The 26,953-nt window shown below is 38.8% G+C and overlaps 1 protein-coding gene across 3 annotated transcripts in view; it reads right to left on the reverse strand.

The window, feature by feature from the left end:
- The window catches only part of GTPBP10 (GTP binding protein 10), a 36,018-nt gene extending 9,634 nt beyond the window's left edge, over nt 1-26,384 (reverse strand). Inside the window, exons 1-7 of one of the 3 annotated variants that reach the window (XM_074035560.1) lie at nt 26,314-26,384; nt 22,324-22,352; nt 20,145-20,338; nt 18,604-18,695; nt 17,927-18,071; nt 4,446-4,519; nt 2,314-2,366 (exon numbers count right to left, since the gene is read on the reverse strand). In XM_074035560.1, the coding sequence (XP_073891661.1) occupies nt 2,314-2,366; nt 4,446-4,519; nt 17,927-18,071; nt 18,604-18,695; nt 20,145-20,284 (504 nt within the window). In that variant the 5' untranslated portion in view covers nt 20,285-20,338; nt 22,324-22,352; nt 26,314-26,384. Of the gene's footprint in view, nt 1-2,313; nt 2,367-4,445; nt 4,520-17,926; nt 18,072-18,603; nt 18,696-20,144; nt 20,339-22,323; nt 22,356-26,313 lie in introns of all 3 variants that reach the window. The other 2 variants (XM_074035559.1, XM_005550274.5) reach the window with 2 other exon arrangements.
- Nucleotides 26,385-26,953: the final 569 nt, after the last annotated feature.

Raw genomic sequence — 26,953 nt, forward strand, 5'->3', positions numbered from 1 at the left:
TTACTTTTAACAGACTTTACTATATTAATAGAGGTGTGATTCTCCTCACCTGTTCTTTGTAGTGCCATGTTTGTTAATGCTTCACATTTTTGTAGGTCATTATTGTTTTTACTTAAGCAAATCTCATGGCATTACATGAGGAGCAGAGCTCTATCATCTAGAAGTTCATTCACCTGAGCATGCTTCCTTGTCACCTAGTCATCATCTCATCTTGTTCCAGTATTCAGGTAAGATCAGTCAGGTGAAACAGTATTCGACAAACCCGAGTTGTAGTTGTGGCTCTCCTACTTTCTTCTACTTTTGGCCATTACTTTTAATGGCCAAAACCACAGTTACTTTTGCACCAACTTAATAGAAGAATACAGTTTCCTAGACTCCTTTTAGAGGGAATAATAATTATTAACCATCATTCTACATTTGCGGGGTTTTTTTTTCTTTTTTTTTTTTTTTTTGAGAGAGAGTCTCGCTCTGTCGCCCAGGCTGGAGTGTAGTGGTTCAATCTCAGTTCACTGCAAGCTCCACCTCCCGGGTTCATGCCATTCTCCTGCCTTAGCCTCTGGAGTAGCTGGGACTACAGGCACTTGCCACCATACCCGGCTGATTTTTTTTTTTTTTGTATTTTTGTATTTTTAGTAGAGATGGGGTTTCACCATGTTAGCCAGGATGCTCTCGATCTCCTGACCTCGTGATCTGCCCACCTCAGCCTCCCAAAGTGCTGGGATTACAGGTGTGAGCCACCACGCCCGGCCACACTTGTGCTTTTCAAACCTCACTGGGCATCATAATCATGTAGGGAACTCTTAGAAGCTACAAATGCCCAGGCCCTACCCCCAAGAGATTTAGTTTCAAATCTCTGGGGCCTAAGCATCACTTATCATTGCTGTTCTTAGACCACCCAGATAATTCTGAAGTGCAATCAAGAATGAGAGGCAGTACTCGACATCCCCTGCCCAGTGTAGATAAAGAATTCAGGGTTTTAAAGGAAGCTGACAAAGCAGCATGCATAACAGAAGTCTCATGTCCTGAAATTTCCTCTACTGATTTCTCTTAAAAATTAGGTATAAACGATGTTCTCTTTTCCTCTAAATATTGTTCTCTCTATTCATATTATCCTATATTTAATACAATTTTACTTACATTTAACATTCTATAACTGAAGTTTTATATTTTAATGTTATATCACTATTACAACAGCATATAATTTTTTAATGTTTCTTTAAATTACGTCATAAAACTATATGAACCTATCTTGATGCATCGTTAGCACCCAAAGTCTATACTTTACATTGTTTGATTCTTGATGCTATACATTCTATGGATTTTAACAAACGTATACTGTGTCTACCATTACAGCAACATTCTGTTGCTGTAATATTATACAGTATCATACTTTACTATACGTATCATACTTTATAGTATATCCTAAAAGTTCTCCGTACTCTGCGTATTCATCTCTCCTTCCTCCCTAACCCTGGCAGTCATTGATTTTACTGTCTCCACAGCTTTGCCTTATCCAGAATGTCATATAGTTGGAATCATACAGTCTTTTCAGATTGGCTTCTCTCAGTTAGTATGCATTTAAGGTTCTCCTAGATCTTTTTGAGGCTTGATACCCCAGTTCTTTTTAGAGTTGAATAATAATCCACTGTCTAAATATATACCACAGTTTATTTACCCATTCACCTACTGAAAGATATCTTGGCCAAGGTTTGGTAATTATAAATAACGCTGCTATAAGCATCCATGGGCAGACTTCTGTGTGTGCATAACTTTTCAATGTACAAGGGTAAATGCTAAGGAGCACACCTACCAGATTGTACATTATATTTTAAATATTGTTACTTTCCTTTTTTTAATTTTATTCTAATTATGCAGAAGATCCACAGTTGTTACTTATGAAGGAAAAATGAATTTTAATAGCTGGTTGAGATCAAAACTCCATTAAAACTTTTTTTTTTTCAAAAAAAGAAAGTTGGAATAAAATTATTACCACGAACTTTAGAGAGTATTTTTAAAAAATGAAGAAAAATAATCCAATATAGTAGTAAAAGGAAGACTTGCAATAAGAAGAAACCAAGACCAAGAAGACATAATGTTGTAGGGATAAACTGGACCTAACCTTTGCAAGAAGAAATTAAATATTTTATTATGATAGTGCTCAGAATTAATCTGACCAGTTTCACTTATAAACAAAATCTTGTTACCTTTTCTCCCCTAACACCACAGAAACAGGCAAATACTATAAAATCCAAGTAAGTACCAAAACCAAGTACTCTGACTTCTAATATAGTGTTTTAATTTAAAAACACCTACCTGTTTGAAATCACGGTACATAATCTTTCCAAGTTCAGGCTTTAATGTTGTAACTAAAAGAAAACACAGCAATAAATTAAGAGTAGAATTTATTTTAGGGCTGGTACTCTCAAAACTGTCTTGGCATTATGCGTGGAATAAACAATACTTCAATTCAGATTTTGCTCTAATTTGCTAAAATGGAAACTATTATTATCTTTGCTATTTAACATGTACTTGGAGGGCCAAGTGTTGTGGCTCATGTCTGTAATCTCAATGCTTTGGGAAGTCAAGGCAGGAGGATCATTTGAAGCTAGGAGTTCAAGATGAGCCTGGGCAGCATAGTGAGACCCTGTTTCTACAAAAAATTTAAAATTAGGCAGACATGGCAGTGCACCTGTAGTCCTAGCTACTCCAGAGGCTGAGGTGAGAGGACTGCTTGAGCCCAGGAGTTCAAAGTTGCAGTGAGGTATGATGATCATGCCACTGTACTCCTGCCTGGGTGACAGAGCTAGACCCTGTCTCTAAAATAAACAAACAAACAAATAAATAAATAGTATTTGGAAAAAGACAAATACAGATTTTTATAATCTGCATAGGCCTAATGTAATTACTGAACCTCAACGTTCTTCTATTGCACTTTAAGGTGTGTGATAGATGTTCAGGAGGGTCAGATATTAGGTTTCTATCACTGGATCTGTGGGTGAAATTTTTCTAGTTCCTTCTCATTCAGTTATCCTCTAGTTCCTTCTCACTGTTATCCTTAAGCCTCATCAATCCCACACTAGCCTCTTTCCTATGACTAAATGCTTTCCCTTCTCAAGTCCTACATATTATAACAAATATTGGCCTTGTGATTTATAGCAATTAGCCCAAACTTCACTCTACTTCGTCAGTCTAATTTTAGAACGGCTTGATTTTATTTTCCAAGTTAATGGCATTCTCTATCCTTTTAATGATGGCAGAGATCTTATCATACTCATTACTTTTAACCAAAGCTTCTTTTATATCTCATCTAGCTACCACAAGAGCCTACTAACTGGTTTTCTCAGACCCCTTCATGTCCCACGCCAATCCATTTTCTATATTATAGGCGGAGATCTCTGTGAGAAGCAAACTTAAGCATTTTATCCCTTGCTTAAATGCTTCCAATTGCTCTTAAGATACAAAAATCAAATACAGCCTAAACGGTCTATGTGATATGCTCTCTTACACCTCCAGGCTCATCTCGATTCTTTCCCTTACTTCATGTTCTCTAGACACACAAATCTATTTCCTCTGATTAAAGATCCTTCACCCTCCACTCTATTTTACTAATTAACTCGTAATTATTCCTCATGTATCAGTCCAAAATCACACATCCTTAAGGAAGCCTAAAGCAGTCATCTACACTCTTTCATAGTATCCTTTTATATTCCCTTATATTTATCAGTGATATATATGCCTTACTCCACTAGTCTACAAACTCAATAAAAGTCAAAATAGGAGCTGTTTCTGTTTATCAGTCTTTGTAATCCCAGAACCTAATATGGCTCCTAAAAATAAGTATCTGCTAAATGAATGGAAGTACTCAACGCAGTCTTCCTGGTACTTATCACAGTGCCTGATAAAGGGTAAGTGGTTCATAAAATCCTAACTAAACCAAATAAACTACTATGCAACAGAAAAATAAATGCAATAAAGTGTCTAACCTGTTTAAGAAACTTTGCTGAGGGGTACAGAGGTTTCAAAGATCAATGGAAAATATGGCTGGGGAGGATGGCTCACGCCTATAATCCCAGCAATTTAGAAGGCCAAGGTGGGAGATCACTTCAGCCCAGGAGTTCAAGACCAGTCTGGGCAACATAAGGAAACCCCTGTCCCTGCCCTGCCCCCCCCCACCACACACACACATACAAAATTAGCTAAGCATGGGGGCACACACCTGTAGTCCCAGCTACATGGGAGGCTGGGGCAGGGGGATGGCTTTAGCCTGGGCTGCAATGAGCCATGATCATGCAACTGCACTTTGGCCTGTGCAACAGCACTCTATCTGCCAAAAGTTTTCCAACTAAGGATACCCTCAGAGTTGTCATTTTATTCATTCTCAGAGAAGTATTAGTCTTTAAAAGTTTACCTCCACTCATTAAAATATACAATCAAATTATACTTACATGCGTAATCTGCGATTGCAGGTTTTGCATGAGAAACACAACTTAGCAAAGAGGATTTTCCAGCATTTGGGAATCTGAAACAAGAATATAAAATTATACACAAATGTCAATATTATTATCTCTGAATTCCTAACAATTCAAGTAGTCTTCTTGAATATATTTGGGATTAAAAGTAGAATATAAATGTATTATAAATAATCTTGAAAAACTTGAGAACATACACTTACAAAAAAGGTAAAGATAAATTCATGCTGGACACTGAAGATGTTTCAGTACTGAAAGTGTATAATAATTATTCTAATTATGATTTAAAAATAAAAACCTGTTGGAAGTCATAGAAAAACAGAAAGAAATTAAAGAAAAAAAAGAAATACACCTGCAACTTACTATCTCCAGCTAAACACTGACAAAATATTAAACTGTTTTGTAAACTGCTTTAAAAATAAATTTTTACAGAAATTTTCAAACATATATATACAAAAGTAGAGAGGTGTAATGAATTCCATTTAGCTATCACCCAGCTTCAACAAATATTAATACATTGGCAATACACTTCTTAAAATTTGATTTGAATAGAAACCCAAATAAGGTCTGTACATTACAAATACCTGATGTGTCTCAAATCTCTTTTCAAGCTCCCCCTTCCATCTTGTTTCCCATCTGCAATTTTATTTTTAAAGAAACTGGGTCATTTGTCCTAGAGTTTCTTTTCCGAAGTCTTCATTTTTCTACTGGCACCTACATGGACACTTAACATGCTCTTTTTCCCTGTATTTTCTGTAAAAAATTTGCAGTTGTTACAGAGTCTTCACCATGTTCAAGTTTTAATATTTTTTTGAAGGAAGCAGGGGAAAACTACTTTATAGTTGGTTGGCCTACTCTCTAAACTGAATAATATAAGGTGAACACTTTTCAGTGGTGAAGTGTAATTTACTTAACTAATTTCCTATTGACAGACATTTACGTTGTCTACAATTTTTCACTCTAAATAACACTGTAAAAAATACGTATACAGGTAGACACTGTTAATAGTCATTTCTGGGTGGTGGAACTCATAGACACCTTTTTCTTTATGCAAACAAGTGTGTATTATTTGCTTTTTTTCTAAACAACTTTAAACAATGCAATGACTATGTTTAAACCTTTGCAACTTTTTTTCATCTTTTCATGGCTTAATGGTTCATATCTTTTTTTTTTCTTTTGAGACGGAATCTCGCTCTGTTGCCCAGGCTGGAGTGCAGTGGCGTCATCTCAGCTTACTGCAAGCTCCGCCTCCCAGGTTCCCGCCATTCTCCTGCCTCAGCCTCCCGAGTAGCTGGGACTACAGGCGCCCACCACCATGCCTGGCTAATTTTTTTTGTATTTTTAGTAGAGACGGGGTTTCACCATGTTAGCCAGGATGGTCTCAATCTCCTGACCTCATGATCTGCCCGCCTCGGCCTCCCAAAGTGCTGGGATTACAGGCATAAGCCACTGAACCCGGCCTATTTCTTTTAATGTTGTTATTTCAATAGCTTTACGGGTAAAAGTGATTTTTTTGTTGTTGTTACATGGACAGATTGTGTACTGGCAAAGTTGGGATTTTAGTGTACGCATCACCCAAGTAATGTACATTGTACCTAATAGGTAGTTTTTCATCCCTCACAGTCCTCCTATCCTCCCTGCCTCTAAGTCTCCAATGTCCATTATATCACTCAGAATGCCTCTGTGTACCCACAGCTTAGCTCCCACTTATAAGTGACAATATGTGGCACTTGGTTTTCCATTCCTGAGTTACTTCCTTAGGAAGATATCCTCATTCTTTCTTATGGCTGAGTAGTATTCTATGGTGTGTGTATATCTAGATACACACACACACACACACAATTAATTTTCTTCATTCACTGGTTGATGGGCACTCAGGTTGACTCCATGTCTTTGCAATTCTGAATGATACTGTGATAAACACGTGTGCAGGTATCTTTTTGATATAATGACTTCTTCTCCTTTGGGTAGATATCCTGTAATGGGATTGCTGGATGAAATGATATTTCTACTTTCAGTTCTTTGAGAAATCTCCATACTGTTTTCCATATAGGTTGTACTAATTTACATTCTCACTCACCAGTGAATTTTAGTGTACCCATCACCCAAGCAGTGTATACTGTACGCAACAGGTAATTTTGCATCCCTCACTGCCCTTCTATCCTCCCTCCCATTGAGTCTCCTATCCTCCCTCCCTCCAAGTCTCCAATGTCCATTATACCACTCCGTATGACTTTATGAGCGTAAAAGTTAAGTTACAAGACGGCCAAACAGGAACAGCTCCGGTCTGCAGCTCCCAGCGAGACTGACGCAGAAGATGGGTGATTTCTGCATTTCCAACTGAGGTACCTGGTTCATCTCATTGAGACTGGTGGGACAGTGGGTGCAGTGCACGGAGGCCGAACCGAAGCAGGGTGGGGCGTCGCCTCACCCGGGATGTGCAAGGGGTTGGGGGATTTCCCTTTCCTAACCAAGAGAAGTCGTGACAGTCTGTACTGGAGGAATCGTACACTCCTGCCTAAATACTGCGCTTTTCCCCCAGTCTTCGCAACCGGCAGACCAGGAAATACCCTCCTGTGCCTGGCTCAGCGGGTCCCAAGCCAGTGGAGCCTTGCTCACTGCTAGCGCAGCAGTCTAAGACTGACCTGCCATGAGCTGCAGTTTGGCAGGTGGAGGGGTATCCGCAATTGCTGAGGCTTGAGTAGGAGGTTTTGTGCTCACAGTGTAAACAAAGAGGCCTGGAAGCTCAAACTGGGTGGAGCCCACCACAGCTCAGCAAGGCCTACTGCCTCTCTAGAGACAACCTCTCTGGGCAGGGCATATCAGAACAAAAAGCAGCAGACAGCTTTGGCAGACCTAAACGTCCTAGTCTGAGAGCTCTGAAGAGAGCAGTGGTTCTCCCAGCATGGCGTTCAAGCTCTAAGAAAGGACAGACTGCCTCCTTAAGTGGGTCCCTGACACCCGTGAAGCCTGACTGGGAGATACCTCCCAGTAGGGGCCAACAGACACCTCATACAGGTGGGTGCCCCTCTAGGATGAAGCTTCCAAAGGAAGAATCAGGCAGCAATATTGGTTGTTCTGCAGCCTCCACTGGTGATTCCCAGGCAAATGGGGTCTGGAGTGGACCTCTAGCAAACTCCAACAGACCTGCAGCTAAGAAGCCCAACTGTTAGAAAGAAAACTAACAAACAGAAAGGATTAGCATCAACATCAACATCAACATCAACAAAAAGCACATCCACACCAAAACCCCATCTGTAGGTCACCAACATCAGAGACCAAAGGTAGATAAAAACACAAAGATGTGGGGGAAACCAGAGCAGAAAAGCTGAAAATTCCAAACACCAGAAAGCCTCTTCTCCTCCAAAGGACTGCAGCTGATCGCTAGCAAGGGCACAAAACAGGACGGAGAATGAGTTTGATGAATTGACAGAAGTAGGCTTCGGAAGGTCGGTAATAACAAACTTCACTGAGCTAAGGGAGAATGTTCTAACCCATCGCAAAGAAGCTAAAAACCTTGAAAAAAGGTTAGATGAATGGCAAACTAGAATAAACAGTGTAGAGAAGACCTTAAATGACCTGATGGAGTTGAAAACCACAACACGAGAACTTCGTGATGCATGCACAAGCTTCAATAGCCGATTCGATCAAGTAGAAGAAAGGATATCAGTGATCGAAGATCAAATTAATGAAATAAAGTGAGAAGACAAGATTAGACCAAAAAAAGTAAAAGAAACAAACAAAGCCTCCAAGAAATATGGGACTATGTGAAAAGACCAAATCTACGTCTGATTGGTGTTCGGTACCTGAAAGTGCGAGAATGGATTCAAGTGAGAAAACACTCTGCAGGACATTATCGAAGAGAAATTCCCCAACCTAGCAAGACAGGCCAACATTCACATTCAGGAAATACAGAGAACACCACAAAGATACTCCTTGAGAAGAGCAACCCCAAGACACACAATTGTCAGATTCACCAAGTTTGAAATGAAGGAAAAAATGTTAAGGGCAGCCAGAGAGAAAGGTTGGGTTACCGACAAAGGGAAGTCCATCAGACTAACAGTGGATCTCTCGGCAGAAACCCTACAAGCCAGAAGAGAGTGGGGGCCGATATTCAATATTCTTAAAGAAAAGAATTTTCAACCCAGAATTTCCTATCCAGCCACACTAAGCTTCATAAGTGAAGGAGAAATAAAATCCTTTACAGACAAGCAAATGCTGAGAGATTTTGTCACCACCAGGCCTGCCTTGCAAGAGTTCCTGAAGGAAGCAGTAAACATGGAAAGGAACAACCGGTACCAGACACTGCAAAAACATACCAAAATGTACACACCATTGACGCTACAAAGAAATTGCATCAATTAACGGGCAAAATAACCAGTTAATATCATAATGGCAAGATCAAATTCACACATAACAATATTAACCTTAAATGTAAATGGGCTAAATGCCCAAATTAAAAGACACAGACTGGCAAATTGGATAAAGAGTCAAGACCTATTGGTGTGCTGTATTCAGGAGACCCATCTCATGTTTAAAGACACACATAGGCTCAAAATAAAGGGATGGAGGAAGATCTACCAAGCAAATGGAAAGCAAAAACAAAAAAAGCAGGGGTTGCAATCCCGGTCTCTGATAAAGCAGACTTTAAACCAATAAAGATCAAAAGAGACAAAGAAGGCCATTACATAATGGTAAAAGGATCAATTCAACAAGAAGAGCTAACTATCCTAAATATGTATGCACCCAATACAACAGCACCCAGATTCATAAAGCAAGTCCTTAGAGAGCTACAAAGAGACTTAGACTCCCACACAATAATAATGGGAGACGTTAACACCCCACTGTCAATATTATATCAATGAGACAGAAGGGTAACAAGGATATCAAGGACTTGAACTCAGCTCTGGACAAATTGGACCTAACAGACATCTACAGAACTCTCTACCACAAATCAACAGTACATTCTTTGGCAGGGCACGGTGGCTCAGGTCTGTAATCCCAGCACTTTGGGAGGCCGAGGTGAGCGGATCACGAGGTCAGGAGATCGAGACCATCCTGGTTAACACGGTGAAACCCCGTCTCTACTAAAAATACAAAAAATTTGCCAGGCATGGTGGCGGGCACCTGTAGTCCCAGCTGCTCGGGAGGCTGAGGCAGCAGAATGGTGTGAACCTGGGATGCGGAGCTTGCAGTGAGCCGCGATCACGCCACTGCACTCCAGCCTGGGTGACAGAGCGAGACTCTGTCTCAAAAAAAAAAAAAGAAAAAAAAAGAATATACATTCTTCTCAGCACACTGCACTTATTCTAAAATTGACCACATAATGAGAAGTAAAACACTCCTCAGCAAATGCAAAGCAACAGAAAACACAAGAAACTGTCTCTCAGACCAGTGCAATCAAATTAGAACTCAGGATTAAGAGACTCACTCAAAACCATACAACTACATGGAAACCGAACAACCTGCTCCTGAATGACTCCTGTGTAAATAATGAAATGAAGGCAGAAACACGGATGTTCTTTGAAACCAATGAGAACACAGATATAATGTATCAGAATCTCTGGGACACATTTAAAATAGTGTGTAGAGGGAAATTATAGCACTAAATGCCCACAAGAGAAAGCAGGTAGGATCTAAAATTGACACCCTAACATCACAATTAAAAGAACTAGAGAAGCAAGAACAAACAAATTCAAAAGCTAGCAGAACGCAAGAAATAACTAAGATCAGAGCAGAATTGATAGAGACAGAGACACAAAATACCCTTAAAAAAATTGAATCAAGGAGCTGTTTTTTTTTTTTAATTAGCAACACAGATAAACCACTAGCAAGACTAATAAAGAAGAAATGAGAAAAGAATCAAATAGATGCAATAAAAAATGATAAAGGGGATATCACTACTGATTCCACAAAAATACAAACTACCATCAGAGAATACTATAAATAATTCTACGCAAATAAACTAAAAAATCTACAAGAAATGGATAAATTCCTGGACACATACACCCTCCCAAGATTAAACCAGGAAGAAGTTGAATCTCTGAATAGACCAGTAACAGGCTCTGAAATTGAGGCAATAACTAATAGCCTACCAACCAAAAAAAATCCAGGACCAGGCGGATTCACAGTCGAATCTATCAGAGGTACAAAGAGGAGCTGGTACCATTCCTTCTGAAATGATTCCAATCAATAGAAAAAGAGGGAATCCTCCCTAACTCATTCTATGAGGCTAGCATCATCCTGATACCAAAGCCTGGAAGAGATACAAAAAGAAAAAAAAAAAAAGAGAAAGAATTTTAGGCCAATAATCCTGACGAACATCGATGCGAAAATCCTCAATAAAATACTGGCAAAACCGAATCCAGCAGCACTTCAAAAAGCATATTCACTACAATTAAGCTGGCTTCATCCCTGGGATGCAAGGCTGGTTCAACACACACAAATCAATAAACCTAATCCATCACATAAACAGAAGCAAAGACAAAAACCACATGATTATCTGAATAGATGCAGAAAAGGCCTTTGACAAAATTCAACACCCCTTCATGCTAAAAACTCTCAAGAAACTAGGTATCAACAGAATGTATCTCAAAATAATAAGAGTTATTTATGACTAACCCACAGCCAATCTCATACTGAACAGGCAAAAACTGGAAGCATTCCCTTTGAAAACCAGCATAAGACAAGGATGCCCTCTCTCACCACTCCTATTCAACACAGTGTTGGAAATTCTGGCCAGGGCAGTCAGGCAAGAGAAAGAAATAAAGGGTATTCAATTAGGAAAAGAGGAAGTCAAATTGTCCTGTTTGCAGATGACATGACTGTATATTTAGAAAACCCCATCATCTCAGCCCAAAATCACCTTAAGCTGATAAGCAACTTCAGCAAAGTCTCAGGATACAAAATCAATGTGCAAAAATCACAAACATTCCTATACACCAATAACAGACACACAGAGAGCCAAATCATGAGTGAATGCCCATTTGCAATTACTACAAAGATAATAAAATACCTAGGAATCCAACTTACAAGGAATGTGAAGGACCTCTTCAAGGAGAACTACAAACCACTGCTCAATGAAATAAAAGAGGACACAAACAAATGGAAGAACATTCCATGCTCATGAAGAGGAAGAATCAATATCGTGAAAATGGCCATACTGCCCAAGGTAATTTATAGATTCAACGCCATCCCCATCAAGCTACCACTGGCTTTCTTCACAGAATTGGAAAAAACTACTTTAAAGTTCATATGGAACCAAAAAAGAACCTGCATTGCTAAGACAATCCTAAGCAAAAAGAACAAAGTTAGAGGCATGATGCTACCTGACTTCAAACTATACTACAAGGCTACAGTAACCAAAACAGCATGGTACTGATACCAAAACAGATATATAGACCAATGGAACAGAACAGAGGCCTCAGAAATACCCCCACACATCTACAACCATCTGATCTTTGACAAACCTGACAAAAACAAGCAATGGGGAAAGGGTTCCCTATTTAATAAATGGTGCTGGGAAAACTGGCTAGCAATATGTAAAAAGCTGAAACTGGATCCCTTCCTTACACGTCATACAAAAACTAACTCAAGATGGATTAAAGACTTAAATGTAAGACCTAAAACCATAAAAACCCTGGAAGAAAACCTAGGCAATACCATTCAGGACATAGGCATGGGCAATGACTTCATGACTAAAACACCAAAAGCAAGGGCAACAAAAGCCAAAATTAACAAATGAAATCTAATTAAACTAAAGAGCTTCTGCACAGCATAAGAAACTATCATCAGAGTGAAGAGGCAACCTACAGAATGGGAGAAAATTTTTGCAATCTACCCATCTGACAAAGGGCTAATATCCAGAATCTACAAAGAACTTAAACAAATTTACAAGAAAAAAACAACCCCATCAAAAAGTGGGCAAAGGATATGAACAGATACTTCTGAAAAGAAGACATTCATGCAGCCAACAGACATACGAAAAAATGCTCATCATCACTGGTCATCAGAAAAATGCAAATCAAAACCACAATGAGATACCATTTCATGCCAGTTAGAATGGCAATCATTAAAAAGTCAGGAAACAACAGATGCTGGAGAGGATGTGGAGAATGGGACCGCTTTTACACTGTTGGTGGGAGTATAAATTAGTTCAACCATTGTGGAAGACAGTGTGGCAATTCCTCAAGGATCTAAAACTAGAAACATCACTTGACCCAGCAATCCCATTACTGGGTATACACCCAAAGGATTATAAATCATGCCATTATAAAGACATATGCCCGCGTATGTTTATTGTGGCACTATTCACGATAGCAAAGACTTGGAATCAACCCAAATGTCCATCAATGATAGACTGAATTAAGAAAATATGGCACATATATACCATGGAATGCTATGCAGCCATAAAAAAGGATGAGTTCATGTCCTTTGCAGGGACATGGATGCAGCTGGAAACCATCATTCTCAGTAAACTACCACAAGGATAGAAAATCAAACACTGCATGTTGTCACTCATAAGTGGGAGCTGAACAATGAACATATAGACAGAGGGTGGGGAACACCACACAACGGGGCCTGTGAGGGTGTGGGGGTCTGGGGGAGGGATAGCATTAGGAGAAATACGTAATGTAAATGACAAGTTGATGGGTGCAGCAAACCAACATGGCACATGTATACCTATGCAACAAACCTGCATGTTGTGCATACCCTAGAACTTAAAGTGTAATAAAAAAAAAAAAAAAAAAAAAAAAAAAGGTATAGGAGTTCTCTTTTCACCACATCTATGTCAACACCTATTGTTTTTTGACTTTTCCATAATGACCATTCTGGCTAAGTTGGTAAATCACTGTAGTTTTAGTATGCATTTCCCTGAGTATTAGTGATGCTGAACATTTTCTTATATGCTTCTTGGCCATTTGTATGCCTACCTTCTTTTGAGAAATGCCCATGTCATTCGTCCACTTTTTAATGGAATTGTTTTTTCCTTGCTGATTTAAGTTCCTTGTAGACTCTGTATATTAGTCCTCTGTTAGATGCATAGTTTGCAAATATTTTCTCCCATTCTGTAGGCTGTTTATTCTGTTGATTCTTTCTTTTGCTGTGCAGAGGATTTTTACTTTAATTAGGTCCCATTTATTTATTTATGTTGCATTTGGTTTGAGAACTTAGTCACAAATTCTTTGTCTAGGCCAATGTCCAGAAGGGTTTTTCCTACGTTTCTAGAATTTTTATAGTTTCAGGTCTTAGACTAAAACCTAATCTATCTTGAGTTAATTTTTGTATATAATGAGAGATATGAATCCAGTTTCATTATTCTACATTTGGATATCCAATTTTCCCAGCATCATTTTTTGAATAGGGTATCCTTTCCCCAGTTTATGTTTTTGTGTGCTTTGTTAACGATCAGTTGGTCTTAAGTATTCGGCTTTATTTCTGGGTTCTCTATTCTCTTCCATTGGTCTATGTACCTAATTCTATACTAATACCATGCTGTTTTGGTTACTATAACTTTGTAATATAATTTGAAGTCAGGTAATATGATTCCTCTAGATTTGTTCATTTTGCTTAGGATTGCTTTGGCTATTCGGGCTTTTTTGATTCCATATGAATTTTAGGGTTTTTTCTAATACTGTGAAAAATAATACTGGTATTTTAACAGAAATTGCATTGAATCTGTAGATTCTCTGGGCAGTATGGTCATTTTCACAGTACTGATTCTTCCAATCCATGAACATGGGATGTATTTCCATTTGTCTGCGTCATCTACGATTTCTTTCAGCAGTGTCTGCAGTTCTCCTTGTAGAGATCTTTCATGACCTTGGTTAGGTATATTCTTAGGTATTTTATTTTTTGTAGCTGTTGTAAAAGGGATTGAGTTCTTGATTTAATTCTCAGCTTGGTTGTTGGTGGTGTATAGCAGTGCTATTGATTTGTGTATACTGATTTGGTAACCTGAGAGTTTACTGAATTCATTTATCAAATCTAGGAGTCTTTTGAAGGAGTCTCTAGGGTTTTCAAGGTATAAGATCATATGGTTGGCAAACAGATAGTTTGACTTCCTTCTTTCCTATTTGAATGCCCTTTTTTTCTCTTGCCTGATTTTTCTGGCTAGGACTTCTCTGCACACATCTTTGACTTCTTTCTTGGAATAAATGTCTACATGAAGAAATACTGGATAAAATATAAGCTCATTTTAAAGGCTTTTGATTATACTGCTAAATTTCCCTCAAGAAAGGCCCACCATGTATGAAAGACAGTACTAGGAATGGGGGTTAATTAAAACATTCATTCCTAAATCTCATTCATATATTTTCATTAAATTTATCCAACAAATATTTATTGAGCACTGACTTTGTATCAGGCAACATACTAAGCAATGAGACAAAATGATTCCTGCCTTCACAGAGTTCTTAATTCAAATTTGAAGAAGGTATTTCAAAAACTCTGCCAAACTTTCACTTGGAATAATGGTGGAATATTCTGCAAATATTAATTTAGAATTCTATAAAATTATAAACTGAAAGTATTTCAACAATTTCCCTCATAAAAAAAAAATCTTTCTGTAATGAATTTAAAATAAAATTATGTGAGGTTTCTTAATTACTTGTTTCTCTTGGAACATATGTTTTTTTAATACCCTGTTTTATCCAGGTTCTTAGAGCTTTTGAAAAGCAAATTGCAGCCATTTTTATCCACAATTATTACTAGCTGGACTTGCTGGTTTCCAGCATCCTCATATTTTCATAATGATTGAACACATAATGCAAGCAACTATTTCCAAGAAGATCAAAGTATGAATAGAAAGATGATGCTAATGATTGAAGAACAGATACTTGAAATTTTTCTTGAAAAATACCCAGTGAAAATTTTAGAGGCTAAAATGCAGCCTATGCAAAGATCAGATTTGACAACAGCAGCACAAATCTGTTAGTTGTACAATAACTTTCTTCTCTGATTCATTCAGTCCATTTCCAAAACCAGCTAAAAGGATATCTACTTATGCCAGTATTCATAGTAGTAACTCTTCAAGAATAGTTGCCTAATTTAAAAACACTAGAAAACATATTAAACATTCCATTTAAAAATCTTTTCCCCCCATTCTCTTTTCATATGCTTAAGAATCCTGATGCTTTAATTACTGACAAATTTCAAACCTACTTCTGAAAAGCTTTGTATATCACTATATGCAGTATTCCAGTAAGTTGGCAATATAATTATGATGAAGACAGCAGCTACAATTCATTGAATGTACAAAAATGCAAACCATGTCTTCTGCTGTAAATGTATTATCTTACCCACCAACGTTTTAAGGAAAGACCTATCTCGATACACTATTAAAGATGAGAAAACAAATGACGTGGTGGAAAAAAGAAAAAAAAAACTACAGTGAAGGAAGAACGAGAGAAAAGAAAAGGAAAAAAAGAAGAGAAAACAAAGGCTTAGAGAGGCTGTATAATTTACCCAAGACCAGCTGGCCAGCCTCCAGAGGATTTGAGATCCTAACCTAAATAGTCTAAGCTGAGTCCTCCATGCCACTCCACTTTTATGACTAAGCCGTGCTAGGCTCTTCTTAGACTGTAAAGTTTTCTCTTCAGAACTTGAAACCCATTTTCATGCCAAATGCAACTGTGATTCGCTGGACTGCCAGGCTTGCCCACAAAACCCTATTAAGCCCATAACGTTCCTGAAAATATAGAGGATTACAGAACTTCTATCTAATAACTCTCATAACTGTGCTTTATTGAAAAAAAATAAATGTGAATGGAAAGCCAGGATCACATCTTTCTTGTTATAATTTTAGCAGGAACGGGGCCTCTGTGAACCCTAAACCAATGGTGGTAAGCTCTAGTGGCTGGTCAGGCAGGGCAAAAGGCGAGGGATTCAGACTTAAGAGTCTGGTAAAGAAGCAGTAAGATGCCTGAAGAGGAAGATGAAAAGAACTTAGAAAGAAGCTACGGGGAAGCAAAAAATAGAACTAGGAATTTGAAGTAGGACAGTAACAAGGCAGTTTTCCTTATCTTGCTCTTAAACTTTCCATCTGAGTAACTGTGTAATACTGTGATAGGGCCGGAGGGAGAGGGCAGGAGGGAGGCGGGATGGGGGAGAGAGAGCAAATGCAAATTTAAGTTTTTCTCTTCCTTTGTTTTTTGTTTTTTTGTTTTTTCTGAGACGGAGTCTTGCTCTGTCGCCCAGGCTGGAGTGCAGTGGCACGATCTCGGCTCACTGCAAGTTCTGCCTCCAGGGTTCACGCCACTCTCCTGCCTCAGCCTCCTGAGTAGCTGGGACTACAGGCGCCCGCCACCACGCCCAGCTAGAGACGGGATTTCACTGGGTTAGCCAGGATGGTCTTGATCTCCTGACCTCGTGATCTGCCCACCTTGGCATCCCAAAGTGCTCGGATTACAGGAGTGAGCCACCGCACCCAGCCCCTTTATGTATTCTGTATCCTGCTATCTATCCCCTTCCAGTGTAGTAGCCACACTGCAACTCCACAGCTAAACAGCATTATTTCATGAAAAAATGGAGGCTGGTGGAAGAGGACACTCTTCGGAGGTCTATAGTACTGGGACTAGATAGATACTAAGCAGAGGCAAGAAGGATATACAAACAGTCATAGCAGGATTCAATTTGGCAGCAACAGTGCATAAGTCTGAGGATTGAGATTGTCTGTATTGGTCTTTAACCATTTGACTAATGATACTTTAATGTCTCTATTATAAAGACCCAAAAGAGGCCGGGCGCGGTGGCTCACGCCTGTAATCCCAGCACTTTGGGAGGCCGAGGCAGGCGGATCACGAGGTCAGGAGATCGAGACCATCCTGGCCAACATGGTGAAACCGCGTCTCTACTAAAAATACAAAAAAAATAAAAATAAAAATAGCCGGGCATGGTAGCGGGTGCCTGTAGTCCCAGCTACTCCGAAGGCTGAGGCAGGAGAATGGCGTGAACCCAGGAGGCCGAGCTTGCAGTGAGCCAATATCACGCCACTCACTCTAGCCTGGGTGACAGAGTGAGACTCTGTATCAAAAAAAAAAAAAAAAAAAAAAAAAAGACCCAAAAGAGTTATGTCAATCATTTTTCCCTTTTTATTTCCTTCTATATACTTTTAATAATAATATGGTTTGTTTGGATTTATTATTCTTTAATATCCGGTAACATTATTTAACCTTCTTATACTATTGCATTTGATTGATTTTTCTTTACGCATTCTCTAACATTCCCACTGATCTATTCAATTGCTCTGGTCTTAATTTTACAAATAAGCAATAACTATGAAACTCTATGTTGGTAATTTGAAAACAGTATTTAGCAGCATATTTTTCTAGTACATACACAACAACCAAATTCCATAAATTTGAAATAATTATGGCCCCAAATTACCATTTACATTTATTTCCTATTTAAGAACTATCTCTCTGAAAGTATAATAATAAAAAATGAATGATACTTACCCTACTAGGCCTACATCAGCTATAACTTTTAGATCAAGGTGAATTATTCGTCTCTGGCCTTTCAATGGTAAGAAATTTGTAAGTAATTTACCACCAAGACCTCCTTCAGCTACCAAAATTCTGTCATTCTCCTTATTGAGTTCTCCTTAAAAAGAGAGAGAGAAATATTTACATTAAAGATCAATAAGTGAAATCACTAATGTAATCTATTTCTTTCAGAAATACAGGCAAGGAAATTCAAAATTACAAATCTATAGATTAGTAAGTGGAATCACTAATGTAATATTTTACTTTCAAAAATACATGCCAGGAAATTCTCAATTACAAATCTATAATAAGTAGAATCATTAAGGGAATGTTGTTCTTTCAGAAAAACAGTCCAGGAAATTCCAATTTTACAAATCTATTGAAAGTTTGACCCCAGAAAAACACTTCAGTAAGCAATTGAAAAGAGCCTAGTTATATATTTTAAGACCAAGCAAGAACTCTAACATCTTTAAAACAATCTTAAATCTAGTAGTCATTTTAACTTTTTTAAGTTTTAAAAATGCTCTCTTATAGAGTAGTAACTAAAATTGTTAGTTAAAAAACTTCTGAAACTCAAGAGCAGCTATTCCATTGTTTAATTTTAGAAAATGTGCACATTTTTACAACCTTCTAAGTTATAGTACACTCACCTATAATTTTACCGTTTTCATCAGTTACTGAAATACCCACAGGCACAGGGATTTCACAGTCTTCTCCTTTGGAGCCTTTCAGTGCACTAACTCTACCAAAAAAAGTATACATATATATATGTATGCTTGTGTATGTACACACACACACACACAAAATGGTTACAAAGAACAGTAGCAATCAATTCTCTGGTTAATGCAGATGTTAAATGGTCAAACACAAGGTTTAAAAAAACTAAAATTATCCCTAATTATTTCTTTGCATTTTAGACATTATATCCCACTAAAATGGCACTGGGTAATGATTTAAGTCACTAAGCTAACCACCAAAGGTCATTTTAACCTGAAACTAAAATATTGCAACCATGAAATGAAGAGATTATTGCTACAATACAAATAAGGTAGAAAAAGCCAGGCATGGTGGCTCACGCCTATAATCTCAGCACTTTGGGAGGCTGAGGCAGGAGGATCTCGAGTCCAGGAGGTCAAAACCAGCCTGAACACCAAGCACAACCCCATTTCTATTAAAAAAAAAAAAAGAAAATTTAAAAATTAGTTGGGCATGGTGGCACACACCTGTAGTCTCAGCTACTTGGGAGGCAGAGGTGGGAGGATAACTTGAGCCTGAAAGGTAGAGGCTGCAGTGAGCTGTGATAGTGCCTACTACACTCAGCCTAGGCAACAGAATGAGACTCTGTCTCAAAAAAAAAAGAAAAAATGAATCTATAAAAAAACAAAAAATCCACCAAATAGCAAAGCTTCTAAAAAACTAACCTCGAAGGAAAGTACTTACATTAAAGAAGGCAAATCTAGCTACTCTTAAACTGCTCATAAAAGAAAAAATTAGTACAAACGTTTTAGTAATTCTACTTCTGGGAATTTATCAAAATAATAATTGAACAAACATGTAAAATAGTATCTACACAGGATGCTGTACTATAGGTATAATCGGAAAAAAAAAAAAAATCAACAATAACCTAAATAGACAAACGACAAAATAAATTGTTAGTTATTACGCAGGTATTCTGAATAATTTTGACATGGGAAAAAAAGTAAAAATAGCAGATTGTAAAATATTGTACTCTCATTTTTGTATTCTAAAATTTTATGCACATAATTGCATTTGTGTAAACACACAGAAAGTCTTAGAAAAGTCAAGAAAAGGTTAACAGTGGCTATCTTGCCTTCTAATGGTAGTGGGGTGGAGTAGCATGGTTAAGACTGAGAAAGTTTTCTTAAAGGTTGTCAAAGATAATTTTAGAAAAAAACAGTGGGAACTCAGATAATTTTCGGTTTCAACAGGGAAAGTGCAAAAAGAATACAGATAGACATTGGGAAAAGAAACGGACAAAAAGTTTTAAAACTCTGAAATATTCTTTAGTATCAGTCTTTTATGAGTTGAGACATTTTAGGCTTTTGCTCAGTTATAAATACAGGAAATAATTTACTTCAAATGAACAATTAAGTTTTTATTTTATAACTTAAAAAAAAATTTCCAGAAGGGTTTGATTTTCTAAATTTTAAGTCACTCAGTAATTACTTACTTGCTGTTTGCTCCTACTCCAGCCACAAACCGTTTCTGAGGATACTTGTCTTTAAGTCGTTTTAAAGTCATTCTGTTCCGGGCTACAACCCAGACGTCACCACCTTTTCCACCTTCTCCACCTAAACGAGGATAACCCATTCCACCGGATCCTCCCTTGGTGAAGAGTCTTAGGTTATCGATGAAATTTCCATACTTAAAAAAAAAGAGAAAAAACATTTGTATACCAAGCGTATCAACTTGGAACCGCTTTCTAGTTCTTTCTTCCACCAAAACTTCTTTTTAAAAAATCGTTAATAGCTTTTTATATGCCAATTCTGTAACATCTTCTTAGCTCACCTCCACATCTCTGATCTGACCCCCTTTCCCATTTGATTATTTCTCTTAAGTCCCTTTTAGTTTTTTCAGTTATCAACTATTGTCCCACCCATCCTGAGGGTTTCTGACTTGGCCCTGTTTTCATTCTACACTTTCTCCCCTGGGTAATTTCTGCTTGTACCAATAACCATCACCTAGGTGAGATATTTTCTATGTCTAATCTGTCAGACATTTCCATCAGGATGAAATCTTTTAATAGGATAAAGCAATGTGAGCAGAATGTGTATCTAATTTATATGTGAAATCCCCTAATATGTAACTTGTTCTTACATATCAGTTGAATAAATAATAGCCACCTCAAAAATAAATGTTAACATAACACCACCAAACTCTTCGCCAGGTAAAATCTGTTCCTCCAATGTTCTCTCAAATAATGGAACTATGGTTTATCTATTGAGACTACACAAATGGAAGTCTTTCAGAATACACCTGTTTCTTGTCCCAAAGCCCTACTCTCTTCTCTCCAGTACCACTGCCCTAGTACCTGCACCACATGAGCTCCTTTCAGTGTCTAATCATTTTTTCCTTATTGCATTCTCCAATTTGTTGCCCGAAGTATTTTTCTGAAATTGATCTGATCTCTAATCACGTTTCTCCTTTACTCAAAAACCATGCATTTAAAAAAATGCTTACAAAATAAAGCAAAAAATTCTTAGTACTACAGTTGACCCTTGAACAACACTGGTTTGAACTGTGTGTGTCCACTTATACACAGATTTTTTTCAATAAATACATTAGAAAATTTTGAGCTTTGCAACAATTTGAAAAAACTTGCAAACCACATAGATGGGAAATCCTGAAAAAAGTTAAGAAAAGTTGTGTCATGAGTGCAAAAAATATACACAGATACTAATCTATTTTGTCATTTACTTCCATAAAATATACAAATACCTATTTTAATTTTTAAAAAAACGAGAGATGGGGTCTTGCTGTGTTGCCCAGGCTGGTCTCAAACTCCTGGCCACAAATAATCCTCTTGCCTTGGCCTCCCAAAGTGTTGGAATTATAGGCATGAGCTACTGCACCTGGCCACACATCTATTATAAAAAGTTAAAATTGGCCGGGCGCGGTGGCTCAAGCCTGTAATCCCAGCACTTTGGGAGGCCGAGACGGGCAGATCAAGAGGTCAGGAGATCGAGACCATCCTGGTTAACACGGTGAAACCCCGTCTCTACTAAAAAATACAAAAAACTAGCCGGGCGAGGTGGTGGGCGCCTGTAGTCCCAGTTACTCGGGAGGCTGAGGCAGGAGAATGGCGTAAACCTGGGAGGTGGAGCTTGCAGTGAGCTGAGATCTGGCCACTGCGCTCCAGCCTGGGCGACAGAGCGAGAGTCCGTCTGGAAAAAAAAAAAAAAAATTAAAATTTATCACAACTTACACACACACTTGCAGACCTTACATGGCAGCATTTGCAGTCAAGAGAAATGTCAGCAAATGTAAAAATGCAGTATTAAATCATAACTGCATAAAATTAACTGTAGTACATCCTGGAATACTGTAATAATTTCGTAGTTACCTCCTGTAGCTATCTCAGTGAGCTCAAGTGTCCCAAATTGCCACCAAAAAGGCCATGTGATACTACTCATCTCTCCATGGGCAGTTCATCTTGCCAGTAAATTTTGTAAGTCAGTAAAAAGTGATCTCTCACAGTTCTCTTGCATTTTTCATCCTGTTCAGTGTTACACTGTAAACCTCGAACAACACCATGGAACCCATACAAAGTGCCACTAGTGATGCTGGCAGTGCTCCCAAGAAGTCAAGTCATGACATTACAATAACAAGACGAATTGCTTGATACATACCACAGATTAAAATCTGTAGCTGCGATGGCCTGCTATTTCAAGATAAATGAATCCAGAATAAAAATCAATGTAAAAAAGAAAAAAACTTCATAACCCACTGCTGCAGCTGTGCCAAGAGGTGTGAAAACCTTGTGCAGATGCAGGATTGCTATTTTAAAAACATAGACTAATACAATTCAAGAAAAAGTAAAGTTACTATATGACAATTTAAAAGCAAAAGGAATGTGAAGGATCTAAAGCTAAATAATTGCCAGCAAAGGATGATTTGATAATTTTCGAAAGACGTTTGACTGTGGAAGACAGTGTGGGAATTACTCAAGGATCTAGAACTAGAAACACCATTTGACACAGCAATCTCATTACTGGGTATATACCCAAAGGATTATAAATCATGCCATTATAAAGACACAAGCACATGTATGTTTATTGTGACACTATTCATGATAGCAAAGACTTGGAACCAATCCATCAACAACAGACTGGATTAAGAAAATGTGGCACATATACACCATGGAATACTATGTGGCCATAAAGAAGGATGAGTTCATGTCCTTTGCAGGGGCATAGATACAGCTGGAAACCATCATTCTGAGCAAACTAACACAAGGACAGAAACCAAACACCACATGTTCTCACTCATAGGTGGGAACTGAACAATGAGAATGCTTGGACACAGGGAGGGGAACATCACCCACCAGGGCCTGTCATGGGGTGGGGGGCTGTGGGAGAGATAGCATTAGGAGAAATACCCAATGTAAATGACAAGTTAATGGGAGCAGCAAACCAACATGGCACATGTATACCTATATAACAAACCTGCACGTTGTGTACATGTACCCTAGAACTTGAAGTACAATTTAAAAAAAAAAAAAAAGAAGAAATCGGTTTGGCTTTGGCTTTAGAAATATCAAGATAACAGGAGAAGCAGGTTCTGCCAACCAACAGGCAGCAGATGAGTTCCCAGATGCCATTGAGAAAATCACTGAGAAAGAGCATCTCCCAAATCAGGTTGTTAATGCTGACAAAAGTACCCTATTCTGGAAAACATGCTACAAAAGACATTAGTAAGGAAGAGCAGTGAGCACCAGGATTTAACCCAGGAAGGGATAGGCTAACCCTATTGTATTGTGCAAATGCAGTTGTGTTTATAATCAGGACTGTCCTTATCTATGAAGCTGCTAACCCCTCAATCTCGAAAGGGAAAGATAAACATCAGCTGCCAGTCTTTGTTGGACAAGAAGGCCTAGAGAACAAAAAACCTTTTCTCTGGATTGGTTCCATGGATGCTTTCTCCCTGAAGTCAGGAAGTACCTTCCCAATACGAGACTGACTTACAAAGTTCTCAGTGCCTCCCCTCCCTGCTACCCAGAACCCCATGAGTTCAACACCAAAGGCACCGAAGTGGTGTCCTTGCCCCCAAACACAATGTCTCTAAATCAGCCTCTAGATCAGGGGGTCGCAAGGACCTTTAAGGCTCGTGAAACATGATATTCTACGGAAAGGATTGTCAGCTATGGAAAAGAACACCAACAGAGAAAACTTCAGGAAAGTCTGGAAGTATTACATCATTGAAAATGTCATTGTTATTGAAAAAGCCATGAAAGCCATAAGCCCAAAACAGTAAGTTCGTGCTGGGGAAAACTTCGTCTAGGTGTTGTGTTGTAACGTCACAGGATTTAAAACAGAGTCAATTAAGGAAATCATGAAAGAGACTGTGGATATGCCAAAAACGGCAGGAGAGTGGGTAAAGGACTTCACGACATGGATCTTGAAGAAACTCAAGAGCTAACAGATAACAAACCAGAGGAATTAAAAGAAGACAGCTTGATGAGTGCTTCAGATCCAGTACCAGATAACAAGGAAGAAAACACAGAATAAACTATCAGAAAAACTAACATTAGACAATCTGGCAGGAGGGCTCCTATTATTCAGGACTGCTTTTGACTTCTTTCATGACGTGGATCCGTCTGTGAAACAGGCACTGAAACTAAAGCAAATGGTGGAAGAGGTACTGGTACCCTATAGAAACATTTTTGGGGGGGAAAGAGAAAAGCAAAAGCATGACAGAAATTGCGATGTACTTCCATAAAGTTATACATAGTGTGTCTGCCTCTCTTGCCTCCCCTTCCACCTCCTCCACCTCCACGTCTTCTGCCTCTGCCACCCAATATAGCAAGACCAACTCCCCCTCTTCCTCCTCAGTCTACTGAACATGAAGACTATAAGGATGAAGACCTTTACAATTCACTTCCACTTAATGAACAGTAAATATATTTTCCCTTCCTTATGACTTTCTTAGTAACAATTTCTTTTCTCTAGCTTTATTGTAAGAATACAGTATATACTATATATATAACCTATATGTGTCAACTGACTGCTTATGTTATCAGTAAGGCTTCCAGCCAAAAGATTATTAGTAGTTGTTTTTGGGGGGAGTTGAAAGTTATATGAAGATTTTCAACTGGGGGGGCACCTCTAACCCCCATGTTCTTGAAGGGTCAACTGTATATCCAAAGCTACTAAAATACCCTTCTGGTTATCTTTTTTTTTTTTTTTGAAACAGGATCTGGTTCTGTTGCTTGGGCTGGAGTGCTGTGGCACTGTCATAGCTCACTGCAGCCTCAAACTCCTGGGGTCAAGCAATTCCCCCACTTCAGCCTCCGGAATGGCTGGGACTACAGGTACCACACCACCAACCCAACTATTTTAAAGATAGGGTCTTGCTATGTTGCCCAGACTGGTCTTGAACTCCTGGCCTTATGGGATCCTCCCACCTCAGCCTCCCAAACAGCTAGAACAGCAGGCTCACCTACCATGCCTAGCTCCTTCCTGTATCCTTTTCTTTTGCTCAACCCTTCCCTCTTCCTCTTTGCTCTGTACTACATGAAATACTGCCATTTCTACATGCCATTCTGCTCACGCTTTTCCTCTACTTAGAATGTCATTTCTTTTTCCTATCATAAATCCACCTAAATGTCATATTTACTAATGTCTTTCTAAATTCCTCTAATCAATTCTCTGACTTTGCTGGCTCTCCCAGCAATTTGATTAAATCTCTATCTTACACCTTTATAAATCTTACGCTGCATTTAGTGTTTACCTGCTTCCTTCACTGACTCAAGAATTTCTTGTAGGTAAAGGACTTATGTATTAACTTCTTAGGCTGTTAAAATAACTTACGGAGCAATTTCTTAAATTCATAATCCACATCTCTAGTCATTTAAGATAGCAATTACCAAAAACATCTGGGATTTTTTTTTTTTTTCAAAAAAGATGAAATATTGACCATTCTGATATACTCGAGGAGAGTTTCTACAGTTCCATTAAATATATAACACTTTTTTCCTGCTCTAGATAAATCAGATTCAGGGGCTTAGGAGCCTTATTTTAAAAGGAGCATTTTTACTCCGGTCGTTAGAAATGAAGTAATGGCCAAAACATGACGCAGGCAACGTTTCACAAAACATTACTAGTAGGTAAGTTTTGTTTTTTGTTTTTTTTTAATTCAAAGCTGTTGTAAATTTTTATGGAAACGATTCTTAAGACCGACACTACACAAAAATCGACCTAAATGTTCTGCAAGAAGGCATATCAATTAAACGCTCTCGTGTCTTCATAAAAATCCATTAGAAAAACAAACAGTACACTCAAGAAGAAATATATAAAAACACACTGTAGACATTAAAGGAAGAAAAAACCACAACATTTGGGCCACAGCAGGCAGGTATCCCAGTTCCTCATGCCACGTGCACACGATGTCTCTAAAGAACTTCAAACCCTGCCCCCAAACAACCGTCCTAACCACGCCAGGTACACACGCCATTATCACCGCTTACTGGCAAAGCGCGACTACAGGAGGGGCGGAGAAGTTTATGGGAAAACCAAGCAAGCAAGAGGCCGCCACAAAGAAAGTAGTGGAGAGACAGGTGAGCAAGGGAGAACTACAGCCGTCAGCGCTAAGGGGACCAGGTTGAGGGGACCCGCACGGACCTTTCTGAACAACACGCAACCGCAATGGACCATGGCTGCAACAGGCCAGGAAACCTTCTCGCCGAAGCCGCACAAGCCGAAGTACAGCGCAGCCTTTTGACGTCACCCCCGGGCGCCGACGCGTTTCTCCTCCGCCCACGCCGGCGGACTGTCGCGTGCGTTTTGTGGTGCGCTCCAGAGCGAACAGCCGCATGCGCTGTGCGGTGCAGCCCACGGGTGTGGCGGGAAGGCGTTCTCTCTCTTAAAACACGAAGATAATCTCGAGAAGCGGTGGGACAAAGGACAGTAGGGCGCAGGTTGCGTGCCTCAGGAATTAACATTTTGAATAGAATGGAACTGAAGACCCAGCGGCCTTGGAGCAGCTTTTATGCTAATTGAAGAAACTAAGAATCTTCACCCTCAGCGTGAAAAAACCTCCAACGGACCATAAAACCAAACGCGTAAAAGACACAGAAACTCAACTGAGGAAAAAGAACCCCCAAAAGCCATTAGTTAAGTGACGAGCTGAGTAGTCTTCAGCCAAAGCTTCCAGGAGACAATAAATTTAAAACTTGCGGCGGCACAAAATTTTATTGAAAATAATGTCAGGATCTGAGTTCTTTAAGAGGACTCCTGTGCAGTAAGAGAAAGAAGCTTCTTG

This window comes from Macaca fascicularis, chromosome 3 (genome assembly GCF_037993035.2).
Source record: "Macaca fascicularis isolate 582-1 chromosome 3, T2T-MFA8v1.1".
In the NCBI taxonomy this organism is placed as follows: domain Eukaryota; kingdom Metazoa; phylum Chordata; class Mammalia; order Primates; family Cercopithecidae; genus Macaca; species Macaca fascicularis.